The 27,722-nt window shown below is 30.0% G+C and overlaps 2 protein-coding genes and 1 pseudogene across 2 annotated transcripts in view; 2 read left to right on the plus strand and 1 right to left on the minus strand.

The window, feature by feature from the left end:
* The window catches only part of LOC136988668 (long-chain-fatty-acid--CoA ligase 5-like), an 82,591-nt gene extending 67,736 nt beyond the window's left edge, over positions 1-14,855 (plus strand). The window contains exons 14-21 of the mRNA XM_067286588.1: positions 2,305-2,374; positions 4,986-5,074; positions 9,272-9,388; positions 10,596-10,649; positions 14,032-14,121; positions 14,264-14,368; positions 14,449-14,520; positions 14,593-14,855. Of these exons, the coding sequence (XP_067142689.1) occupies positions 2,305-2,374; positions 4,986-5,074; positions 9,272-9,388; positions 10,596-10,649; positions 14,032-14,121; positions 14,264-14,368; positions 14,449-14,520; positions 14,593-14,793 (798 nt within the window). The 3' untranslated portion in view covers positions 14,794-14,855. The remainder of the gene's footprint in view (positions 1-2,304; positions 2,375-4,985; positions 5,075-9,271; positions 9,389-10,595; positions 10,650-14,031; positions 14,122-14,263; positions 14,369-14,448; positions 14,521-14,592) is intronic.
* A 162-nt stretch (positions 14,856-15,017) lies between these two features.
* Positions 15,018-16,536, plus strand: LOC136988630 (kelch-like protein 10 pseudogene; annotated as a pseudogene).
* A 2,932-nt stretch (positions 16,537-19,468) lies between these two features.
* LOC136988676 (uncharacterized) lies at positions 19,469-22,929 on the minus strand. The gene is made up of 7 exons (XM_067286595.1): positions 22,823-22,929; positions 22,615-22,729; positions 22,375-22,542; positions 22,001-22,295; positions 20,177-20,382; positions 19,942-20,102; positions 19,469-19,867 (listed from the first exon to the last, which is right to left on the minus strand). Exons 1-7 carry the CDS (start codon positions 22,850-22,852, stop codon positions 19,610-19,612), a joined length of 1,233 nt encoding a protein of 410 aa, XP_067142696.1. The 5' UTR covers positions 22,853-22,929; the 3' UTR covers positions 19,469-19,609.
* Positions 22,930-27,722: the final 4,793 nt, after the last annotated feature.

Below are 27,722 nucleotides of genomic sequence, written 5' to 3' on the forward strand. Positions count from 1 at the left end.
CTTTAACCCCCACAAACGGAAAAAACATGACAAATAAAAATGCAAGACTACATATGTATGTATGTAATAACAATAATACATACATACATATGTATGTATGTATTATTGTTATTACATATAAATAAATGTAGTAAGAAAGTATATATTTTTTATTTTTTGGAGTTTCCAGAATGAATTAATCAAATTCCCATAAAAACGTATGGTAAATCGATAATCGGTTAACAAACAATTTGGATAATGAACAAAGTCTTGGAACGGATGATGTTCATTAATCGATCACCCACTGTACTGAGAAATATGTTTTTCACAAAACAGTAGTAAATGCAACAGCTGTTTGGAAGTAGGAGTTTTTCATGGCTTTAGTTTAGTTAGTATGGTCAGCCCTGAACTTTTCTCTCTTGATTCCTTCTGTTTCTGGGAAAAATAGTAGGAATAACATTCTGTCTTAGTGTTAGTTGTAAACACTTCTCCGTATGTTTTTTCCTTAATAATTACTTTGTTTGTCTTTATATAATGTAACAATTATCAAAATACAACTCACAAACAAAGGAGTTGGCAATTTTGAAGTCTCTTGGTATATTCCTTCTTTGTGCACTTTGTTTTAACAGATCTCTCAGAAACAAAAACATGGCATGTTTTTCTCGACGAGAGGCAAAGGCACTTTTACACTGGGAACACAGCACTTGGGGTCATTATAAGATCAAAACCAAGCGATTTCTATATTAACAAACCCTGCTGTAGCAGTAATCAACATGGCCTGACTTTCTGGTAGTGCTGCGCTGGTGGCAAACTTTGTTTCTAGATGCTTTTTCCACACACTTATGGGAGTTCTTCAACCTTATATTCTAGTAATCGTGTGTTTACATTTAATAAAATTTGCTGTTAATGAAATAATGTAATAGATAAAATAACATTTACAAAAAAATTATCTTATCTTTTACTCTTTTACATTATTTTAAATATGAATTCTGTGATTATTATACATTTGACTATAAATGATAGCATAAAAACAATAAATTTGAATGTCTTAAAGTTTCAATGAGTTAAATTTTAAAAAGATAACAAAATATTTTTAATTATTTGATAACTTCAACTTTTATTTTATTCATTGAAGTGTAACCAGTTACAAATATCAGGCTTAAAGCAATAATTTTTTTATTTTCATCATATTTTTAATATCTATTTTAGCAATATACATTTGGGGATTTCTTACTCCTTTACATTTGCTCTGTTTATTAATTTTTGCATTTAATGAATAAGATGAAAAGACACACAGATTTAAAATATATCAATTATATTGAAATATTTATATGCAATTATATTTCTAGGCTATTTTCAATTTTAAACGATTGTTATATACAGTAGACCCTCCTATAACATGGGCGATAAATTCCGTGTTATATGAATCTGTGTTGTACGAGTCACTTAAATACATGAGCCAATCACAGCCCGGCACATGTGCAGTTTAGGGGCTATGGTTGTTTGAAAGGTTTTCTTCCATAAAATTAATCGATTCTAGACTAATTTGACTCAAACATTTCCAAAACACATATAATTTTTTGGGAATAATCCATATAAACTATGCTATAAACAAAAAATTGTAGGATTACGTACCGCATGTGCACTGTTCGATGATGCCATTGCCTAAGCTTGTTTTTGTCGCAGAGCGGCCATCGAACGGCGGGCGTGTGTTTCCTGATAAGTTATTCTTTCTGCGAAGAATTTGCTGAACTTTGAAGACATTATTAATAGAAATATAATTTTTATGGCCCTTGAATAATACTGTAAATGCTTTTTTTCACAAGAAGTGTATAAAAATTTATCAATACTTTCCCGCCTAAACTCTCCATATATAGACCTTGGGCGCTGGACGGCGGCAAGTAGTTCGGCTGCTCGTCCACTATTGGTCCAGAATCGACCCGTCCTGTCGCGACATGAGTCGGCAATGACGTTTTACCGTGTTATACGAGTCTCTTTTATCGTGTTATACGAACACAATCGCAATTTTTTTGCCGTGTTATACGAATCCATGTTATATGAACCTGTGTTATAAGTGGGGTCTACTGTAATATGGTTTGATAAAATATTTATTTATAAATTATTTAAACAATTGTTTATTTTTTCATAAAGTTCCATAAAATCTAATTTTAAAGTTTAGAGAAGAATATGCAATTGTTTAAATTATGCTATTTTTTCAATTAAAAACTTAATTTACTAATAATGGATGTAATCTGAAATTTATTGTATGAAATGATCTTAATAATCAGCTTTAAATAAAAAAGAATAATATAATTTATTATATAGGTTTATGAAGCTTATGGTCAAACAGAAGCAGGTGCTGTAACAAAGACTATAGCATTTGAAACTGGAGGAGGTCAGTTACAACATAAAAATGTTTCATAGCAATTACAGGTAAATTGTGGAAATATAGGTAAACTGTACTGAAATCCTTCAGAAATACTGAATTATTTCATTACAGAGTTGCATATATTCATACATTGCATCCATTATGAGAAAGGATATATGAACACAAATTCCCTTTAACAGTTTTTTTATAAAAAATATTATAAACAATAAATTTATGATGTCTAACTTTGAATGCATATAGAAAAAAAATATCAATATTTATACTCGTAGTATTGGAAAAGATTCTCTGATAAGAATAAATATAGATTTATATTTAATATTTTTCTAATTTTATTTTTAGTTTATTTATTATTAATTTTTCTACATACATTAAGAAATGTTTCATATACAGCAGCATTTATATATCTTTTCTATTACTCTGTATGCTTGTTCTGTTCTATTTTTTCATGTAAATGTATATATAATTGAATTTTTAAATACTTTTTTAGTATATATATTTATATTAATTAAATTGTAATGTTATATATATAATTTGTTATATAATTTATAAAGAAAAAATAAGTTTTATTAAAAAAAATAACATTAACGTGTATTTAAAGTACTTACTTGTTTTAAATTATTAGCATTAGCAATGCAGAATTTTTGCTAATAATTTTTTCCTTCTTTTTATTAGATTTTACATATTAAAAATTTTAGAATACCTATTAAACTTATATATTATTATTTGTGTTCTTAATTTTAATTTAGAACACATCTTGCTTTCTCTTTATAGTCTATTTCAAACATAAAAAACTTACACAAAAACTGGAACTGTATAACTAAACAAAACACTAACACCTAAATGCTAATTCCAGCATATAATCTTTCATGTTCAAACGTTTTTTGGACGTCTTTCAGAGGTCCTCGTCAGGAAAGAAAGAATTGTTTTTCAGTTTTTATGCAATCATTTGAAAAGCTTTAGCTTTTGAACAAAACATTGGGCAAACTTTTACAATGCCATATATTGTATTATTAATAATTTATTTATAGCTTTATTTAAAAAATAATTTATTTATATGTTGTAATACGTAATGATCTTTGTTTTGAACATCGTTTGAACGTTTAAAAAATTGGAACACAGCTTTGTTCGAAAGCTAAAGCTTTTCAAACAATTGCACAAAAACAGAAAAGACAGTTCTTTCTTTCCTGACGAGGGCCTCTGAAAGACGTCCGAAAATGTTTGAACATTAAAGATTATATCCTGGAATTAGCATTTAGGTGTTAGTGTTTTGTTTAGTCTATTTCAAATCTTTTAAGTTTCAATAATTTCTAAATAAATTCAAATTTGGAACTGAAAGCATTTCTATATAATAAATTAATAGTGTAAATTTAAATAACTATTATACAGCTGACGTTGACCTATTTTTTAAATGATTAGGCAAAGCTAGTTCTATTTCACTTTTCAGTACTAAAGTTTTAATTTCATGTGGATAACCCTTGGGTTATCTACATTTAAATGGAAATCTGACAGTAGTTGTAGGTTATCTATTGGGATTATAAGCTAATGTTAGATTACAACAAATAAATTTTTCATATTTTCTAAAGATCCTCCTAGTGACTTTAGCCAAAGGAAAATCTTAATTCACTACAGACATACTTCTGACATCACGATTTTTCCTGAAGCTACCAAAGATACATATACGCATAGCTTGCCTTTAGGTCTCTAATATTCATTTTCTTTGCATCAATTCTCCCTTTATTATTATTAGATTTGCGTAAGATAATATTTCAATAAATAAGTGTTTGACATTTAAAAACTACTGCTTTTCAAATTTGTATAATCAAAATGAAAAAATTTTTACAGTATTTTTCTTTCTATTAACCAAAAATATTAAACAATATTTGGGCACTATTAAAGCTGGTTTTTTTTCATTTTAATGTATTAAGGACTAATAGTTGCTGCTATGAAGGTCTCACAACACAGCACATTATTAAGCATTCAATAAAACAACAAACTAACACTCTGGATTTGATTAAATAATAAAAGCTGTTAAGTAGGTTAAAACTATACCATAATAACTCATTGAAATTTTAAAAAAATTTTTGGTGTACATAATGAGAACAGACATTTATTTTCAAAATTTCTGGGATTGCCATTGTCTCGGATATGTCTGTCCTCATTTTTTTCACCCAGCTGCCTCATTGTAGAAATTGGCAAACTATGATGGGCATAGAAAAATGGTTGCCTTAGTTTCCACATGCAGAAAGAGTTAACAAAAAAACCATAAAAACTGCATGCTATATGAGATTCCAAAGTTTGAAAATTCTAACTTAATTTTATCCAAAATTTAGACTTATAAAACTTATTTAACTCAGCTGGCTTATGTACTGTAAAATATGGTAATCTTCTGAGAATTCTCTTTAAGAATAATACAATGTAATCAAAATAAAAATTAATTATTTTAATTCTATTTACTTTTTTTGTAATTTATATTTGACAAATTTAATATTCAATCATATTTAATTATTGAAAATATTTTAGACATTTATATCTTTCATAATTAATCATTTTAGTATAGTATCTATAATAAATTAAAATTTATGGTAAATATATTTAAAAATTTTTTGTATCTTTTTAGGATCTGTTGGTCCCCCTTTACCTAATTGTCATATAAAATTAATTGATGTTCCAGAAATGGGTTATTTAGCACAAAATGATGCAGGAGAGGTAATTTTCATATTTTTAATAATTTTATAAATTTATTATATTCTATATTTTGTGTCTATTATTTTTAAATTAATTGTTTTGTAATGTGGAGTGACACCCGAAATAATGCCACCTGTGGTGGGTCTGCAATTGTAAACAGAAATGCTTGTATGTAGAAAGCAACATATATCTTCCTTAAACTGGATGTTTGTGACCAGTCACATTTTTTTTGTAGTTTGGTTGTTTGTTACATAAGGGAGAGAAGTATAGGAAGTCTTCCTTGAGTTTGAGACTGTCAACATCATTCTTTTTGTCTTCTGGGGATTGTGGTATGATGTTGTGTTCATAATCTTATTGCAGTTTTTTATATTGGTAATAGTTAAAATATCTGGCCTTACCTGTGTGGTGTTACTACACCAATTTTTGTTTTATAGTTTTTTTTCCCTCACCAACAGTTTGTGAGTGTATAGAAAATATGAATGAGTCAACACAGAGAATTTTAGTGATTTCTTCGATGGGACAAATTGATAACAAGCGTGCTTGATAGAGCAGATGCTTAGAAGGGGAATCCATTTATCTTACTAGGGACTAGACAAAGACAACTATCCAAATTAACAAGATAACGACTTTAATTTTCCTTGGAACATATAATACATCCAAGGAAACACACAGGAACGTATGGAGCCCGACAATCCAATCTACCGAATAGCTTTAACACACAATTCTCCCGACAATAATATGCTACAGAATTTCCGTAACACGCAGACATAAAATGTACCGACAATGAGTTTAAAGTGTACCTCTTCTTTTACTTCTTATAGGACAGGAAACAGTTCTAAAACAAAATCTTTCCACTGACCTGGTTGCACAGTCTTTACTTTTTGGCTTCCCGACTATTTTTTTCACACACCACACTCTTCCCTACTGATTCTTTCTTTTCTCTCCACTTCTGTTCTAACTTCTCCTCGAGACACACCCTCCAATAAATCTCCCACCCTAAGTTACACACCCAGATTTACACAACTCCTCTCCACCAAGTTGGACCCACCACGTGCTGAAGGGGGGTTAGGAAAAGACATAAGGCACTATAACTTACAAAATAATACTGTTAATTTAAATATGGGCATGGTAACAGCAGCATGCTGGGAAACTTTTGTTGGGTATATAAGTACGAGGGGTGTTCAAATGAAAAGGTATGAAGCGACACTGTGTGTATAATTGAAGTCTTTATTTAAAGTAATCACCAGAGGCCTGAGCACAACTATCCCACTGTTTAACGAGCTGAAGGATTCTCTGTTCCCAGAATTCCTGTGGCTGTGACAAGAGCCAGTTCTCCACTGTGTCCTTCAGTTCATCATCCAAGTTGAAGCACTTTCCTTTAAGATGTATTTTGAGCAGACGAAACAGATGGAAGTTGCAGGGTGACATGTCTGGGCTGTAGGGCGGATGCTCAAGTTGCTCCCACTTGATCTTGGCCATTATACTTTGTGTGACCCTGGAGACAGGTGGAAGTGCATTATTGTGGAGCAGAATCACTCCCTCCATGAGCAGCCCAAGCCGTTTGCTTTTGATGGACTTGCATAGGTTATGGTCTCACAGTACACGTCACTGTTAATGGTTTTTCCGTCCATAATAGTCCATAATACGACTTTTGAAATGTGAATGTCATGATGTCCTCACACGCACTGCCACGTCAATTGGATGGAACACACAACTGGCTGCTTCTCTCCTGCATCATATGCGGGCACATGCACATGACACACAACCATGCTGGACACTACAGTCGTGTCCCTAGATGTCTCACTACAGTATCCCAAAGCAGCATATTCCCATTTCAACCTGTTTGGTTGTAATGACGTTTCATACCTTTTCATATGAACACCCCTCATAGTAACTTAAAATGGAAACCCATGATGGATAATTGTCGGAATTTGAGCTGTGTATGAAATAATCCTATTGAAGAGGTCGAATTTACTGGTGAAATACATTTAGGGGATACATCAAAGTAATTAAAGTGTTTCTCTCTGCAACGTTGGTTTGTTCTTTTAACTTTTTAACTTCAATTTTATTTCATTATTAATGTAATATTTTAGAATTTGGAAGTTACTTATCCTCCGTAAGTCAGAAAGGAAAGAAAATTTGAATTTTCGTGTATTTTTCTAAAATACAATTACGTAAGATTGGAAAATTAATCTGACTCTTATCGTTTTAAATAATTTATTTTAAAATATTTGTATGATAACACCACACATTAATAGTTTTGTTATTTATACAAAGGCTCTGTTTTTAAAGGCATTTTCTGTGAATGATATCAAGCCAATAAACAAATAAATTGTCATTGCAAAATATGTGAAATGTTACAAAAAGTACTAGAACAGATCAAGATTCAGTATAGAAAAATGTTGAAAAATCTAACTTTAATGACACGAATATTAAATAATTAATAAAACTATTTCACAAATTAAAAATTTTATTTGTATGAATGAACAGGCTTTATTGGAAACATATATAAGAAGCAGTTACATATTAAAAAAGGTATAAAATACATATAAACAAATGTATCATGTAGTACGTCTTCTTGGGGGACAAGGCAGAGGTGATTAGTGACTGGCTTTTGGAGGTCACATGACCTTACTTTATGGCAATAGTGTACTTACTTGTTTTTGTACTGTATATTCCATTAGAAAGTATCCAGAAATTTTGGAGCAAGAATATTCTCATCTTTTCAGCTAGACCTCCTTGTATATTTCTGGGAAAAAATAATGTGATTGTAAAATATACTGCATTTATTGACTATTTGATTCAATTCTTATATCATTAATTTTATTATTGTATGTGAAACTCATATGTAAGTAGAATAAAATTTTGATAATGTATTTTAACATTTCCAAGTATGTTATAAATTATATAGAGCTCTAAAGACATGAAAAAGTAGAGAGAATCAAATATCATTAAAAACCCTTGGGTGATCTTGTTACTTCAGATAAAGGGTATTCTCTTAAGTAGATTCAAGTGTATCAAAACCTTTAAAGATGTAATAGTTTGTAGTGTCTGAGATGTATAGAAACAATCCAGACGGTTGTTGGGTAAAAATGTGCATATGAGGACGTCACAAAAATGAACACTTTGAGGTTGGAATTAACAGGGTTTTTTAATGAGAAATAATGAATCAAATACTTAATCTAGGTTAACACTGTTGCTTGCTGGGCATGGTTACCAGCCCACATGACAATCACCAGATTAACTTCAGGTTAATCATTCGATCCAAACAAGAAAACTTTACAAATATTTACAAGACAACAATTGTTTGCTGAATCATCTCAGTGTACGATAAATTACACAATGCATAGGTACACGATTTCAAGGTGAGCAGTATCAGCCACGTGGTTCATTAAAAGAGTGAAAAATAAAAATAATAGTCTTATGAGGTGGCTCTCTTACAAGTCTCTGTTTAACATTAATAGTTAAACCTCGGGATGTTCATCTCAAGCCGATGTACTTGGATTGTCCTTCCAGGCAATTGACGACTCTCCTTTCACACTCGATCGTGGTCTGTCGTGACCTTACCTCACTTCTCCTTCCGATATTCACTCTGAGGTCCTGTCCAGGTCAGGTTAGCAAAAGATAAGTCCATCCATACCTGGGATACACGTTTTTATACTTCTCGCCATTTGCACCTCCTCTGCTCCCCACGTGGTCACCTAAACAACTAATCCACATACAACATACATCACCACCCAAAAAGGTGGTTTTACAACATATGGAAATTATCCCTTTCTCCCTTACAACTTACAAAATTCGACACGGACCAACGAAACACGATTACAAAAAATTATAAAGATACAAACACAATATAAAACAACAAGAAAAAAAGTATAGTGACAAATCACTACAAGTTCATATTATTCTAATGATTTCAAAATTTTAAACTGAAATTTTGTAAAACAAAAAAACTTGTAAATGCTTACTTTTATTTTAAAAATTTAACATGTATATTTTAATATTGATTTAATTAAAAATTATTTAGTTTTCAATAAGACTAGGAAAATATACGAAAAAATTAAAGACAAAGTTAAAAAAATACTACTGAAATTCATTTTGCAAATGTTTGTTTTTATTTGGTGTTATTTTTGAAGAAAAGTAATATAATCTAAATCAATAAAAGATTTAATATATTTTTTTGATTAAATTAGTTAAATTATTAAACATTTTTCTTAGATTTGTATTCGAGGACCTGGTGTTTTCAAAGGTTATTTTAAAAATCCTACCGCAACAAAAGAAGCACTGGATGAAAATGGTTGGTTGCATACAGGAGATATTGGTCGTTGGTTACCTGTGAGTAATTTTGCTTAATTTATTTTAAGTAGTTTACATTTTAACAATACAGAATATTTTATCACTTTAACCAAAGTTGTTCAAAAAATCTGTTATATTTATTTATAGAACAAACATAAACACTTCTAAGACTGATATTTATATTAAAACCAAATCTTTATTAAAAAAAAATGGAACAGTTTGAATAAATTTAATATCAGTTATGTAAATGAAAAACTAATAAAATATTTCCATTTTTTTAAAAAATTTATATGAATAATAATAATAATATATAAAAATGATAAGAATAAAAAACAATTATTGCAGCTAAGTATTTTGTTGTCAGGACTATCAAGAGCTTGTATTAGACTGGGTTAGAGCAGGCCCCTTTTGCCCTTCAATAGTCCCTGTTTGCCCTCCTTTTTCTTTGAACAAGTGAAATATGTAGAATGTTTTTACTAACATAGAAACAATCTTAAAGGTTTTCGTGTTGTTAGTAAACATAATGTTAATTTATAGGAGTAGGAATCACTACCAGTATAAATTAGCATTATTTTTAATCAATCAAACAAACCTTTATTCGTATTAGGCTCAAGCCTATTACATAGGGATTTATTATTGGTACATTATCATTATATTAACATTATTTTTAATAACCGATCCCAAAGTTTTCTTCAGCCCCAGAGAAAACTCCCCACTGTACCTTTCCTGTTTCTTATTATTAAGTTTTGATATTATATTCTTTATTTTGTACAAATTCAGTTATTAGTTTGAAAAGTAAATGTTTTTGAATTGTTAAATTTTATATAAAGAGTTTTTATGCTTTCTTATATAGAATTAATTTAAATCTGTTAGATTTTTAATAAAAACATATAAGGAAATATTAATAAAATGTTAATTAATGTTAATATTTAACATTAAACAATAAAATAAGTTAGTATAATTGGATATTATTAATATCATTTAATTATACAGTATATAAGTCAATTTTATTTAAAATGTAAAAATAATTGTTTTATAAAATCAAAGTTTTATAACTAATCATAAAAGAAAATTTTATTATAATTGTTAATCTAGCATATAAGCATTTTGAAATACTTACATAATCATTTTTTCATAAATATTTTATGTGTATATTTTAAATTGAAATTAATATTAAAAATAATAGTTAGAAATAAACTTTAAATTTTTGTTTTTGCTTAATAAATTACTAAATATAATATTTCAGAATGGATCATTAGCAATTATAGACAGAAAGAAGCATTTGTTGAAATTATCTCAAGTAAGTAATACATCTCATATAATAAATGAACTTTTACAGTAAAATACAGGTATACCTTGAGTTACGTTGTTTCGAGTTACGTCGTTCTCGATTATATGTCGTTTGTCAAAAAAGTATATGTTAAAATAAAAATCAAGTTTAAGTCATTTTATTCAACTTTACATCTGTCTGCCACAAATATTGAAGTTGTAATATCACTAGAAAAGCGTTAAAAGCACATAAAATCATATTAAAATATGTACATTTACAGTAAATGTTAATATAATCATCATAAATTCTAGAGAATGAAACATGAAAACATTTGTGTTTCTGTGTCGTTGTCTTATTTAGCGGTCTTTAAGTGCTCGTTATTGGCATTTTCCACCGTAGTTTCGACTTACGTCATAACTACACAAGTAAATTTGACTTACGTCGCCTCTCCTGGAACCAATTACCAACGTAAGGCGAGGTATACCTGTAATTATATCTTTGAAATTACATATTTTTGCAATAAAATTCAACTAAATTATAAAATTATTTAATTTAGATAATTATCTCAATTTATATTTTTTATATTTATAGAAAAAAATCTTAGTTATCTTAAGATTTTATATATATAAGGGATTTTTTTGTACTGTATTGAAAAATGTTTAAAGTGTTAAACATTCAAATATTTTGGAAGAGGAGAGCGGATCGGAGGTCTGGGTAGCGTAACTGGTAACATGTCTGCATGGATAGCAGAAGTTGCGGGTTCGAGTCCCGCTTCGGGCTGTTTCTTTTCTTCCAGTTAGGCCTAATTTATTTAAATTATTTAATTAAAATTCTAATTATTAAATTTAGCAAGAGATGGCGCCTAACGCCTAACTCTAGTACCAAATTATCTTAATTATTAATATTTCTATAGCTATTTGCTAGCCTGATAATTCGGCATTGTTTGGATCGCTTTCAAAAATCTTATGATTATTATTTTACTTATTAACTGAAACATTGCCTGTTAGGATTAGATGTTGGTAACTCAATTCTGTGTAAAAAGAAAATAATAATTTCTAAATTGTCAGAAGTTTAAATGGGAGACTTTGAATAGAGAACGGAAGATGTGTTTGATTTGAAGATATGGTTTGAAATGTTTTGAGAATGTGAGAAGCTGGGGGTGGTAGAGAGTAGAGCTCTAAGCCTCTTTGATCGTTGTTGGGTTGGTAAAACCCATTTGCATTGTCACTGGATGCTTAATCTATATAATGTCATTGGAATTGCAAGATCCCTTTGACATCAGGACCTGACACTAGTTAGAGTTAATTGGAGTCCATGCCAAGTTAACTAAACTAATAAATTTAATATACAAAATAAAGCGTAGGATACAATATACAGGCTACGATTATAGTTGTATGCATTCACAAGCATATGTATACAAGCCGATATCAATGGGGTCAACGTCCTAGGCTTTATATGGATGCTAGCTTTGTTTCTATGTCAATTGAGAGAGAGAGTTTACATCAATTGGAAAATTATCATAGCTCTTTGCCATAGTGGCCGTCATTTTCAGAGCTAAAATATCCATGGAGGCGGTTGGGATGACACTTGCACAAATCACTAACAAATAAAAGTAATTCTATGGGACTATGACTATGGTGGGATGATTCTGTGTTGTCATCTTCTGATTATGTCTGTCTGTTGTATGGTGGGATGTACAATGTGATGTTGGGCATGTTGCACTGTTGTATTAGGTGTAAAAATTCATCTCAGTCTTTTTTCCTACTTTATTTTGTCCTATCTGGTTCTATTGTGGAGAATATACTGTACAATTGTACATAATTTGCTGTTAATATCATCAACAAGTTATCCTGTGCTTTATTTTTCTGCTCTTTATTTAATTAATAAGATATATAAAATGGTAATTGCTGACTACAATTATGGCTAGGAGTGGGAAGTTTTTGGAATTTATTTGAACTGAAAGAGAATCTGTTTAAATAAATAGAAAATAAACATTGAAGGAATTATCTTATCAAAATTTAAAACAGAGGAAGCAAGTGTCCATTTCAGATCACTTTAAATGAAACATTTAAAACCGTCAAAGAAAGCTAAGCTTAAACAAGGTCTAGCTCATCAGAAACAATGGTAATTATGTCTTACAATCTAGCAAACACAATTTTTATGGAGAGGTGGGCATGTAGTAATACTGACAACTGGGGGTTTGAGGAAAGTGGATGCAAAATAGAATTCCTCAACTACACCCAGTCTCACTTCAGATTGGTTGAAAAATGAGATGTTTGTATCTTATAAAAGAGAAGATACAGAACTGAAGAGAAATTCTTGTTTGTGTTTTATATTCATGATGAATTATATAGGACTAACAAATCTATAGGATTACAGGGCAGTGGCATGCCATCCATGGAAACTGTGAAAGTGCCACTTTCCTTGTATTTTCTAAAATACAAATACATATTGTGCAATTATTTTCATATTTTAATGTACTTTGGATTAATTAAAATTAATATTTTATTATAATGCATTGTATCTTATTACAAATTTCTATACTACATGTGAAAAAAATGATAAGATTGCTATTGTATATTTGAATATAAATTTGTATATGGATATTCCTAATGGAAGCTCTGTATTGTAGAATCCGGGACAGCTTCCACGGCAAAAATATTTGAATTGTGCCCGATTACAGGCATTTGCGCATGCGCTTTATAGAGCACCAACCTCTTGCAATTTAGCTCGAGAATTCTGCACACCAAAATACTATTTAATGCTTCCAATGATTCTATCCAGGGCCGGCACAGCTTCCCCATCATCAAATGCCACCACACGCCACTGTTACAAGGTGTGATTTTCTTGGTCAGACCTGGATCAGAATAGCACTAACAACTGTGTGCATTATATTTTCATATACAGACATATTCAGTACACGGAATTACATGTGATGTATTAATGAATAAATTTTATTGTAGTATAATTAATCAAAATACAGCGAAAACCATTTTAAAAAATGCTATATTGTCTACAATCATTTGTGTATTTTTTCAGTAGAATATTACATACTATATTAGACTGTATAATACTATGTATTACTATTGAATATAGTAGTAAATTACAGTATTCTGCGGCCATTATATTTTTTTCACCCCATTTATGAGATTATTCTTTGAAATGATCAGTTTTCCTAAGTTTTAGGAGTAGTCATCTTAAAGCAGTTTACTGTAGCATAGTTAAAAATATGTTTTGTACTTGATTGCCAAAAGAATTATAATTTGAAACTGTTTCATCATCTGACCATACTCATATGGCTTTAAAACAAAAAACAATTTTAACATTGATTATAGTGAAAAAATAATTTTCAGAAATCTTTCAGTAACTAAGTTTATCAAAAAATACAATTTTAAATATAAATTTTTATTAGGGAGAATACGTCGTACCCGAGAAAGTGGAAAATATCTACAGCCAATACGATGTCATTTTACAAATTTTTGTCGATGGCTTTTCTGATCAAGTTAGTATTTTTTCATATTTGTTAAACTTAATTTTTTTAAATATTGAAATATTTAATTGGAAGTAATTAATAAAAAATCCTGTAGAAGATTTTAAACCACTTGTTCAATTACTTCAAATGAAAGAATTTTTATTAATTACAGGATTATCTGGTGTCTGTTATTGTCCCAGAAAAGGCAACATTTATCGAGTGGGCCAAAAGAAAGAATTTCGATACATCAGATTATGATAAATTATGCAGCAACAAAGTTTGTATTTTTTTTTTTTTTTTAAATTATTGAATTTTAGCAATGTAAAAATATTTACACCAAAGTTTGTGTTATAACAGAACGTGCGTGCTACTTTATTGAAAAAATTACACAAAATTGGAAAGGCCAATGGGCTAAATTCATTAGAACAGGTTAGTTATTAATAATATTAAAATATATTGATTGTTAATTCATTTTAATGATGATATTTTTATTAAATGCAGGTAAAAAACATATATTTATTACCTGATCCTTTGACAGTAGAAGAGGGATTGTTGACTCCAACTTTAAAACTGAAGCGAGTTGCTGTCAAAAAACATTTTATTCCAACTTTTAAAATGCTGTATCAAGAAGGTCCTTTATTGACAAAAGTGGAAGAAGTTAAGCTGAATGAAAAAAATACTCAGGCTATAATTATGAAGTGATAAATTCCATAAAATTTAATAAATCAAGACATTTTTATAAAAAAGATATATAATTATTTTTATAAAATATTATATATATTTTATATATAATTTGTTATATGAAATAAATATTTTTAGTAAATGTTTTTGTTAATTTGATCTATCTTTATGTTCAGTCTAAATTTCAAAGTAAACAGTATTTTAATTCATTTTTCAATGTTGAAGAAAAAGTTGAAGTTCTTCAATACATCATAGATTACATTTATTGTGGAAAAATTGACCTAAAGGCAGAAAATGTTCGACAAGTTTTCATTGCCGCTGATGAATATTTGTTTTCCGAATTAATGGATGAATGTTGCTCCTACATGATAGAACATTTAGATGCGAAAAATTGCATTTGTATTAAAAACATAGGCAAATCATATAGAAATTTCATCTTAGAAAAATCGGCTCATCAGTATTTAATGACAAATTTTACAGATGTCTCCAATCAGAACGAAAAATTGATGCAAATAACGATCGAACAACTGGTAAACATTTTGAATTGTGAAGAATTAGTTTGGGACACAGCATTACGATGGATAGACATAAATCCACAAGAGAGGAAGAAACATATGGCTGATTTATTGAAATGCATTCGTCTAGGGCTTCTCGATTCTGATTTTTTCACGAGAACTGTGAAAACACACCCATACGTCACAGAAAACGAAGATTGTTGTCCTCTCATAATGGAAACATTAAAATTTCTAAACGATTTAGATACCATAAGCCAGAGATTCGAAGAAATTCTAACCCCAGATTTGGCTCTTCCTCGCATCCCTCACGAAATAATTTTTGCTATAGGGGGATGGAGTTTTGGTTCTGCAACCGAGACCTACGATAGCAGAGCAGATAGATGGGTAAAAATGCGTGAAGTTGATCCTGCTGGTCCAAGAGCTTATCACAGATGTGCGGTACTCGATCATAATATCTATGTAATTGGTGGATTTGACGGAACGAATCATTACAGCGGATGTCGCTGTTTAGATACCATCAATTAAGAATGGAAAGAGATTGCTCCGATGCATTGTAAACGATGCTATGTGAGTGTAGCTGTACTAGACAATTTGATATACACTATGGGTGGATATAATGGGGCACATCGGCGCAATACCGCCGAAAGATACGATCGTAGAACAAATCAGTGGACGATCTCTAATGCATATGCAACGAAGTGATGCCGATGCCACAACTCTAAGCGGTTTTATTTATATCATCGGTGGGTTTTTTACGGGACAACATTACCTTGATTCGGCCGAACGCTACAACTCTCAGGCTAATCAATGGACTCTAATTTCAAATATGAGAAGCTGAAGAAGTGGTGTATCTTGCATCGTTTTCAAAGGTTGCGTGTATACTCTGGGTGGATTCAATGGCTTGAAAAGATTAAAAACTGTAGAGAAGTACAATCCTCGCAATAATATATGGTCAGAAGTACCCGATATGATAACAACACGAAGTAACTTTGCTGTAGAAGTTACCGACGATATGATATTTGCCATCGGTGGATATAACGGAGAGAGTATCATATGTCGAGTCGAGTGTTACAGCGAAATAACTAATCAGTGGTACGAAGCAACAGACATGAACATTTTTCGTTCGGCATTAGCTGCTTGAACATTAAAGAACATGTCTAATATCACTGATTATATTCATAAACATCGAGAAAAATTGCTTGAAGAGAAAAGACAAAGACTTCTAGAATTGAGAGAAATGGAAGTATAAATGGGCAAATAAAAAACAGAGGAACAGTTAAAAATTGACAAAATGTCCAGCCAATATGGTTCTGTTTTGGAAATTAATAAGACAAATGTTATTTATGCGAGAATTTAGATTAAGTCTTTCTGTTAAAGAAGGAAACATTTAAAATGTTCGTTTCTATCTTCAATTTTTAATCTACTTTATCAGATTAAATAAAAGTATAAACAGCATCTTTGATGAATTTTTATTTAGATATCAATACTTTAATTCAAAGAAAAAAGTATCTCCCAAATTTAAAATTTGAATATTAAATGATACTTTCGATTAAAAAATCCGAATTTTAAGGACATTTCTAAATTTTAAGAACAAGGCTAATTGAAAGAATTGGCGGTTGTGAGAAGATAATTATTTGCTTATTGGTTGCTATTATTCTTACATAGAAATGCACACTTTTACAATTAGTAGATCACAAATGGCCAGTGGATGAAACCATTGAACCTGGCACTCGGTGCGGGTTCCACCTGATCAACCGGTTTCCGGGGTTTCTCTTTTTTCTTGTACTGAAAAGGACCAATTTCGTACAGAAAGTCCTCATGGAAGACACCCTTCCTTGGCAGATCGTCCATGTGTTGCATTATAATTCGTAATGTTTTTAACTCGGAAGTCAAAAATTGATACCCAAACTATATACCGTATGTATGTTTGGGTGTATATTTTGTTTAATATCTCAGGATGAGGTAATGATAAAGAAATTAAATTTGGCATGGTAGTTTGTGTATAAGGAACATTAATGCTATTAAATTTTGATGATTAAAGGTCAAGGGGTGGGGAGATAGAGGGTTGTCATCTAACATATCTCTAAAGAGGTCGAACTTAATGAATATTTTACTCGTTATTTACAATTTTTTGTTTTATAAAACTCGTCTCTACCCTCAAAATTAAGCTTTTTGACTAAAATGGCAATGACAAAATTTTATAATAATTAGTAATATAAAAGATTTTTAAAATAAACTCTTAACAACCGGAAAAGTTACGCAACTCATTGCTGGTTTTTTAAATCACGTTGCATTGTTCTCATTATCTTAGAGTATAATGAATTGGTCATCTGTTTGTTTAAACTTGTTCGGGGATAATATAAAAGTCGGAATTTATCGTCAAATATTAAAAATTACATCCATTTCAATGTATTTAGCATGAGTTATATGCAATTAGATAATTATACAAAAGTAAACATGATTTTCCCCATAGAAAAAGCATCACATTTTAATGCCATCAAATTGAAATTTTAAAATCTCAACTTATACGATCGATTTTAGTAAAAGTTTTAACCATTAGATGGCGTAACAATACGAAAGTACGGGGAAACTTTGCAATTACTCAGTTACTATCTATTCTTTTAAACATTTAACTAACGCTTCTTGTCTCAAATTGTATTCGCTTTAAGATTCCTCAAACATTAAATTCGTGGAGACATATGGAGATTTATCACACTGTTATCATGAACATCACAATGACACCTTGTGTTTGAGAATTCTACTTGTTTCTGTTTGTGGAAAGTTTTCCGTTCCGTAATAAGAAGCATTTCGATAAGAGTTAAGAAATGTTGCACTTTCTTCATCCTAAATGCGGGAAAAAAGTCCATAGCCAAGTAAAAACGATGGAATAAAGCCTTTTCATCCCATTTTATCGAATAATTCTGGTATTTATTCTCATTTGTTATTGAAATTTTATTGCAACCATCTTTAATAAATGATTATTTCGACATTTTACTTAAAGTAGAACTTTTACAAAACGTAACTGATTGTATCTTAAGATGTTCCGAGACCAAAACAACGATCTAATCCCAAATTTTCTTTTCTTAGTATTATTTTATTTAGTCTTTCGATAAAGCTCACAAAGAGAGAGGAATTGAGAGTTATATATGAGATAACCAGCAAAAACTCTCCTGTCATCCATCTTAAAATGACTATGTGCCATCATCTGCGCCAATTGTAGACATTTCAATCTTCCGCAAATGGCACACACGAAGATTTCGGAAAAATAATCGACACGTAAAAAGAATTTTTCTTCATTTTCTATTTCCGTTTTCTTTTGTCTGCTTACTGCAAGAGGAAACGTGATTTTATCAAAGCCACAAAATCATATTAAGAGGAATTACTCCCATAGATGATAATGTTAACTATTGTAAGCAACAATGAAAAGACACTACTTACGTAGTGTCTTTTCATTGTTGCTTACAATAGTTAACATGAAAGACACAACTATTGTAGACACTACTTACGTAAACAATGAAAGACACTACGTAAGTATTTTTAAGCCATTTTTAGGCACCCCATGGTAGAACAGAGAGGTTTTAGAATCTTCCTATCCCTCAGCACCTGTCGCCCTCACTATAAGGTTGACTCCTTACTGACCCTCAAAAAGTCTGCAGATAGGTACTGTACATTAAACGGAAGTTCTCAATAAGAAGTTTTATTAATTTACATTTATCTCCGAATCATTTTTCTTAATTCAAAATAAATAATGGCGCACACATTTAAAAAAAATCACATACAAGTTTATTAATATGCTACAAACAAGAATAACAAAAGTATAATTTCTACATTAAAAATACTATTTATATGTGTATTTTGAGATTTTATTAGTGTATATTAATAAGATCTTTTAATAATTTTTATAAAAATGCTGATTAAATTTAATAAAAGTAATTTTTTGTCACGAAATTATTAATATAAATACATTTAATTAATAATTTTATACAGCGATTCAGATTTTAAAGAAATTAATTTCTTTTATAATACAGTAAATACTTGTTACAAATACTTAATTTAAAGTCGATATTGTAAAATTTATATTAAAGTTATTGAAAATTAATGATTTTAACTAAAAACTATAATTATTTCTCAAGAAATAAATCGAATATCAAAAATTTATGTAAATTTAGCATAATTTATAAAATAATAAATGGTTCTACATATGATTTTTCTTATATTAAATAAGTTTTGTTTTATTTTTAACAAGAATTATTTGATTAATTTATTGAATATAATACAGATCAATACTATTTAGAAATGAAGAAATGAAGGTAAAAATTGAATTATTGTATTTTAATCTTTTTTGTTTTAGGTTTATATCCATCAAAGCCTGATTTAAAAAGCAATTGATAATAAATGTATAGACCAAGTAGACAAAATGTCCAAATTACAATTAAGTATTCCACATGATTTAGGAATGGTGTTCCACAAATTGTATACCATTTGTCATCTTCCAATGGTCTTTGTTCTTTTACACAATGAAAATCGTAGTAAGGCTCATTATAATTTTCTAAGCAGAGATACTTCCTTTTCTTCAATATCTAAAAAGGTATAATTGAATACTCGATATATTATAATTTGTTATGTAAAAATTGAAGATAGATGCAGTACTTACAATACCAAAAGGAGTACGAACGTCAATTTGTTCATTACACGGACCAATAGGTTCATGTAGTCCAGTAGAACTTTGCATTTCTGGTTTAACAACTGTAACTATTGTAGCTAAAGTAATGTATAGCAAAGAAATAACAGCGGATACTTCATCTGACTGATTACCTATAAAATTAAATTATTTTTTAAATTAAATTCTCTTTCTGTATATTTTTTAATTATACCATTAAATCATTTACCTTTTTCCGATCTAGCATTTGCACTTGGATTTCTGTCTGCAGTCCACACAATTATTAAATAAAGAGATACGAGTAACAGCACACAAATTTCGGAATGTATCTTAAACAAATCATGCAAACTATGATAAAGCAACATAAATTGTATAACACCCAAGGGAGATGCAAATAATGCTGTTAATATTACACACAATATTTCTTTCAGGATTCTGAAATAAATTTTTCTGTTTAAACTTTGTGTCTTTTATGTAACTTTCTCTTTAAAAATATTAATCAATTAAATATTTCAAAATCTTCCAAAAGATTGTAGAACAACTTTCTACAACCTTATGGAACAACGTGAGATCTAGACCATAATTTCAGGCTATTTGGAGCAATGAGATCAATGCAACTAAAGAATGCAGTTTACAGTATATAAGATAGTGTCCGAGTAAGATGTGTAAGGACTCGAGGAGTATTCTGAATGTTAGTGCATTAGTATAAACAAATTGAAATGCAACCGGTTTCAGGTTTTATGGAGAAATGGTTACTGTTCGGCCTGGTACACGTACAACGTAATCGGACAACTATTACGTGAAATATACTGGAAATAAGCTAACTTCGGAAAAAGCGGGAATGGCTTAGTTTTTCATTTGCATCAAACTGAAAAGAAAACTATTCCAGATAGTCCAACTTTGACTGCGGATACTGTCATTAGGTTTTGGAATAAAGCGTGGATCTTACTCGTTTTCGGAAGTACGTAATTGCAGTTCTTGAAGAAATTTTCCATGCAGATGAAGAAAAACAGCAATAACCAGAAGAAAAAGACTGAAAAAGAAACTGCTTTCAGCAACAGCCTCGATGAATTTTTTTGATATTACACAAACAAAAGTGCTATATACGATCAAAATAAAAGAAAATTGAAAGTATTTCCTGGCTCAGAAAAAAAAAGATAGCTGAGAGGAAAGATGGCAGAAGATGACAAAGTTATAGAAAAGCAAGAAGCTAGAACAAGGTTGCGAGCGAAGAAATATCAAAAGCCACCCTGAGAAGATAAATAGAAACTGAAACTAAACCTCGAGTTTCAGTGATTTTGGGGAGATGGATCCGTGGTAGAAATCAGAACTAAACTGAAACTCGCATTTCTTGGAGAGCCTTCTCCTAAAAGAGGAAAGAAGCAATTTTAAGACACCAGGCTTGGCATCTGTACTGGATCGTATGAAGGTGAGTGGTCAAAGTACCACTGTTGCTTTCCGCTTGCTAATAACAATTAATATTCCACTGTATGAGTATTGTTATGCATGTTTTGTGACATTGTAGTATGGAAATTACCAACTGTAAATTTTTAGTGCTGTATTATCTTGTATTATACTTAAATAAAGAAAAAAAATTAATACATATTTTAAACTTTGGTAGCAACCATTAAATTTACCTAATTTTATTTAATTGTTTTTGTTTCTTTATGCATTTATTACTGTTGCTTATAATGTTTTTCTTATTATTGGGCTATCTCTAAGCTTATATTGAATAAAACATTGCAATACAAGAATACTAAATACAATATTTACAAATAATTTCGTAGTAAATTGCGTTAATTACAACATATAATGTGACTTAAATTGGTTCCTTTGAAGCTTTAATTTAAAATGAACTAACTTTGATTTGAAATATCTCCAAGATTACTAATTCTGTATATGAATTTATAGTAGATTAATAAAATTTATAACTATAATAAGTATGTGAATAACTTTATAATTTAAACCTTAAATATTAATATATTGCTGGCTCAACACTATTGCATAATTATATGATATGTTTATATTAAAGTAAATACATTAAATATAATACCTGATTATTCGATGTTTTTCATTTTCGCTGATTAAACATCTAGTAAATCTGAAAACTAAGCTAAAACTGGAAACAAACGATGCTTGAAAGTAATAATTAGTCCATGGCACCCAGTAATGTCTATCATAAATATTTGGATCTGTATCGTGCCAAGTCCACCACAAACATTTAACTCCTAATATCTCGAATGGGACGTCTAATATGAGAACGAGCAAGCCAAGTGCGAAAGGTTCTGCCCAATAAGGCAATTTTAACCTATTGACAGCTACATAAGCTGTGTAAATGAATGTTGGATCTGTAATAAGAAGAAGAAAAAAATTTCTTTTCTTATCAATTAGTGTTAATTTATATAAGTTTCGACTGTAAATACTTACAATATAGGATCATATAAAGAGGCAATCGATAACCTAGAAACATTATCGAAGATTGTGCGTGCCAAAAATTATCAATATCAGTTAGAAAATACGAAAGACTTTCTACTACAATACCATGTAACAGAGCGGCTATCCATAGATAAGAATTTTTTCCTCCTCTTTTGAAAGCTGTAAAATATATTAAATAACTTAAATAACACTTTATCAAAGTTAATCTTAATCGTATGTTTAAAGAATTACCGTGTTTTAAAGTTAGAAAACCGCAGATATAAAATAAAATTTCTATTATAAGATAAGACCAGTGGGTTTGCCATGTTTCCTTGGGATTTCTGAATGCTACAAGCCATACTAGATTCTAAAAAAAGGAAGAATGTGAAGTAGTTAGAAATGATAAAGATTGTATCTACAAATAATAATAAATATATTCGAACGTAATAAAGGTTTTTACCTCTTTTACAAGATACGAACGTAGATCCATTTTATAGTTTCAGTTGCACTATTGAATACTTTAGGGATTGCTGATAAGCCAAAGTTTTAAGATAAATGTCATATCGTTTATACAATCGCATTTTTGTATCAAAGTTCAATGCTAGACGACGTCTGATGTAAAAATATTCTCACGTGATACTTTTTATTTTTATAATTTAAATCTTTTTATTAATATGATTTTCTTTTAATATTCCACTTCTCATAGGTTGATAGAAATAATAATTGAATAATTCAAAAAAGAATACCGTATATACGATAATAAAGATAATAATAATAATTAAAGTTAATACTTGCAAAATCTCCATATAGATTTTAATTTTTATACTATATAATTTAAAAAATGATCGAAGTACAGCGAGACTCACAGTAATTAGAAAAAAATCTTGTATCTTTCGTAAAAATCTCTACTGAGAAATTGCATGGCCCAAATGGCGTAGAGGGTGCCCATAACTATGATGAAAAACCACTTCATAAAATTTGCACAATCCATATTTAAATAATCCACTGGTAAAGTATCGTATAGAAAGACGAAATAACAAGCTTCTAATACGACCTTACAAGTGCATCATTTAAGCAAATTAGATTTATTTTTATTTTGGGGCTTCTTATTTCCAAATATTATTAGGCCATCGTTTATTTATAATTTTTTTCTTCAAAAAATACTTTTGCACGTGTAAGTAGACTACTTTATATTCAAATTATATATAATTAAAACTTTTACGAGAAATAAAGAATATTCTTAATTAAGTGATTTAAATGCATAAATAACCGCTTCTATCTATTATTCAGTTATTGTTATTATCTAAAATACTTATCATAATTAAACTGTAATCACGATCAAGTTTAAATATATATATATATATATATATTTTAAAAAATAATTGATATTATAAACCATAAATATTTACAATTTTAATTACAGAAATTATGAGGCAAATAAATTTTATATACAGTAAAACCTGTCTATGGCGACCACCCACGGTTCCTTCAAAAAGTGGTCTTTTAGACAGGTGGTCGTCCAATACAGGTAGTGCTGTAATACCGTATTTCCGTACGTATTTTGCGCCCTATTTTTATCTCTCCGTCATTTTGGTTAGTTTAATCTTATTTTAACTTCAAAACTACTGTATTTTTTTAATATTTAATATTTTCTTAAGTATATGTACTGTATATGAGCTTCAAAAATAAATAAATAAATAAAATAAATTTTATCAAACGATGAGATCAGCTGATTAATTGTATCTTGTACAATATTTTATACGTCAAGAAAAATACTGTAGGTCTACAGTACGATAAATTGACAGTAAGGATACAGTATGTACTCTTGTATGAAGGTGCATGTACTGTACCTGTATTTAAATTTGTGTAAAATACAACACCGTTAGAACAGAAAATTTAATAAATTAAATTTACATGTACAGGCTAAATAATACATATTTACATGTGCATATTAAAAACTTCCATTACCTTAGTCTGTCTAACCTGTTTTAACTTTTGCTTTAGGATAACTTCTTCAGGCTCGTTTTCAATTAAATCTATGCTTTCCAAAAGGGGGGTTCTTTCAAGATTGACGAACATTTAGCGGAAAAGGTTCGATACGAACATCACTTTGTTCTTTATTATCATCGTCGTCGTCATTGTCTTCTGTTGTTTGTGACGGTCGTTGATTAGTCTTTTCTCCAACCGTACGTTGATCCTCCCAGTCGTCATCTAAATCTTCAAAGCTTTCAGCAGTTTCAGCACTTTTCATCCGAACAGTTCTTTTCTGTATAGTATCTTAAACTCCCGGATTATGCCCCGATCTAATGGCTGAAGGTGGCAAGGTAGCGTTGGGTGGAAGAAATTTCAATTCAACATTCGAAAGTGAAATCTTGGGGGATGGCAGGCGGCGTTGTCCAAAAAAAGTAAAATTTTCCTGTTTCGATTCCTTATTTTTTCATTTAATTTTTCTATCCATTCTTGAAAAATGTCTGCTGTCATCCAAGCTCGGAAAGCCAACTCCAGAGTTGGCTTTCTAGGTCACGCCCAAAGTTGCCATGTCAATATCTTTAAAGCATCTAGGTCGAAGTGACTTAGAAATGACCAATGCTGGTTCTTTCTCTCCTAATGCATTATAGCAAAACATTACAGTCCGGCGTTCTTTCGCCAACTTGCCTCCTGAACACTTCTTTCTCCTTTTCGATTAAAGTTTTATCCAGAATGGCACGAAAAAAGTCTTGTTTCGTCTGTTATGGACATGGCGAAAATCATATCCATCTATCATCGAAAGAACACGCTGTTTCCAATCTTCTACATTAACTTGATTGACGTCACCACTTTCACCACACAGGGTACGATAAACAATGTTATGACGCTTCCGGAAAAACTTTCCAGCCATTTATTGCTGGCGCAAAACGACGAAATCCCTAATTTTTTTGCAAATTCGCGTCCTTTTGCCCGAATGATTGGTCCATTCAAAGGAATCCGTTTAGCACTTGCCTTTTGAAACCACTCCCGTATCAATTTGTTCAATACGACCTTCAAACGACAGCACTTCTATCTCTCGTTTTTCCGACATTTTCGAACAAACAGAAATGAGTTTTCTTTGTAGCTGGACTAATTCATTAACACCTGCAACTAATTTCAAGAGTGGGAGAGGTGCCCGACATGGGTTCGTACAATAGTTTAGAATAGATATATTCTCGGAAGTGGTCGTTTATTACAGTTGTTGTATGTTGTTTCGGACCAAAAATCGCTGCCCGCGGTCGCGTTACACAGGCGGTCGTTTAATACGGGTAACTTATACGAAGACTCTATGTATAAACTATTCCGTGCCAGAAATTTTTGCCCGTTTTGACAGGTGCCCGTCGAATGCAGGTGGTCGCCTAAGCAGTTATCACTGTAGTTTGTTTGTAATTAATATTTTCAAAATAAAAACTTTAAGGTGTATTAAAAATAAATAAATTCAATATAAAAAATGAAATATTTTTGTTTGTTTGCTATAAAATCTTATTTTATTCAGGGCTTAGTATATTTCAAAGTATTATTACATTTTCCACATCCAATAATGTTTAATGTCGTATTTATTCAGTTATATTTAGTCTCCGTTTGATGTCTTACTATAAGCTAAGAGACTAAGTATAATAATAAATTTTCAGTTATGCTGTGTTACTGAAATGTCACGTTGAAATATACAAGGAATCTGATGTAGATAAAGATCGGTAACAGAAAACTGATCATAAAACGTTAATTTATTTCCGAATTATTGGATTTTCGGCATCCAATAGTGTTTAATGACGTTCATTGAGTATAAGCTCTTCAATTGACGTCTTACTGCAAACTAACGAATTTCAATTATACTATATAGTATAATTGAAAATGTAACTAGGGTTACATTTTCAATTATACTATATAGAAGAAAAACAATGTGTTATAGCATAGGCAGTTATTCTTCATTTGAAAGTTTTATTATTATTATTATTACTTTTTTATATAACACTGCCCTTTACAATTGTCAAGTTAGTGCCATTAACTAGAATTTAAGGCGGGAATTAATTACACCCACCAGCAAAGAAATGTAGATAATTATCAGGTTAAAACGTTTGTTTTAATCAAGAAAAATATAAAAAGAATATTTATTTAAATTATACTCTGTTGAAAACATTCAGGTTTCGAACAAAAACTCTTGGCAAGAAGATAATTATGTGTAGGAAGAAACGTTACTTGGTAATGAACTTTTATTATAAGTAACAAAATAGCGTTATTGGGAGGTCATTTTCCGATCGTAATATTCGAAAATAACCTGATCAGAAAAGCTACAATAGTCGTGTAATTTATTCAACTTTTTTAAAAATGTTAATAAATATGCTGAAAATATTATTTAATTATAATTGATTTACTTCAAATTTTTGTTTTATATATAGCCTATATAGGGTAAAAATTCTTCTAAAACTTTTCTTCAATGTATTAACAGTTGTTATTAAATTTTATATAAGTTATTGTGTTTATTTTATAAACATAGCTAATTTTATTCGCCTTATACCCCGTTACTTCTATTTAATGTAATATAAATTTTTTGTCATTTTCTCTCTTACTTTTCGGATCAGATTACTCAAACTATTGATGTTTGGAAAGAAATTTTCAACAGTGTAATAATGCCCGAATTTTCTGGTTTATTTTTATTGTGAAAAAATCCAAATCTAACAGAACATTACAGCTTACTCTATATATACATTATCATTTTTTTTGCATTTATTTGTTACTTATATATTATCTAAGGCTTACACATCCTTAATTAAAAATTAATTAATAAAAGCTTTTAATCAATAACGTTTTTTTAAAAAATGAAACTATTTTTAAACGCTTTTATCTACCGTGATTTTCTTAAAATCTTGAAACTCAAATTTCATCCACTTAAGACTTAGACATTGTCTTAGGATACGCCTAAGTTCTATGACAATGCATTTAAATTAACGATGTTTTAAGAGAGTGCCCCACCCCACCATTTTTTCGTTTCCAAACCTGATAAATATAACCAAAATTAAGTAAGTGCGTAAGTGTGTGTGTCTGTATTCAGGAATTTTCTAACAATATGACATGTATTCAATATAGTGGCCTTCTGAAGTGTGATGTATGTGTTTCTATTCAACAGTAATGTTCCTAGGCTTTTGTGTAGTGTGCGTGTGTGTTGTATGACACCTGCAGAAGAGAGAACAAAAGGTACAATAAGCACCCTATCCATCCTCCACAGATGCCTTATTTCCTGGGCGAGTTCTGTGTACTTGCTGATTTTTTCAGCGTGTTTTGTACATTGTGAGTATTTCGAATGTATACGTCTATAACGTATGTGATTTTATTGTGTTTGTCTGGTAAAGACAATG

This window comes from Centruroides vittatus, unplaced genomic scaffold (genome assembly GCF_030686945.1).
Source record: "Centruroides vittatus isolate TY-2023 unplaced genomic scaffold, ASM3068694v2 scaffold_373, whole genome shotgun sequence".
NCBI lineage: Eukaryota > Metazoa > Arthropoda > Arachnida > Scorpiones > Buthidae > Centruroides > Centruroides vittatus.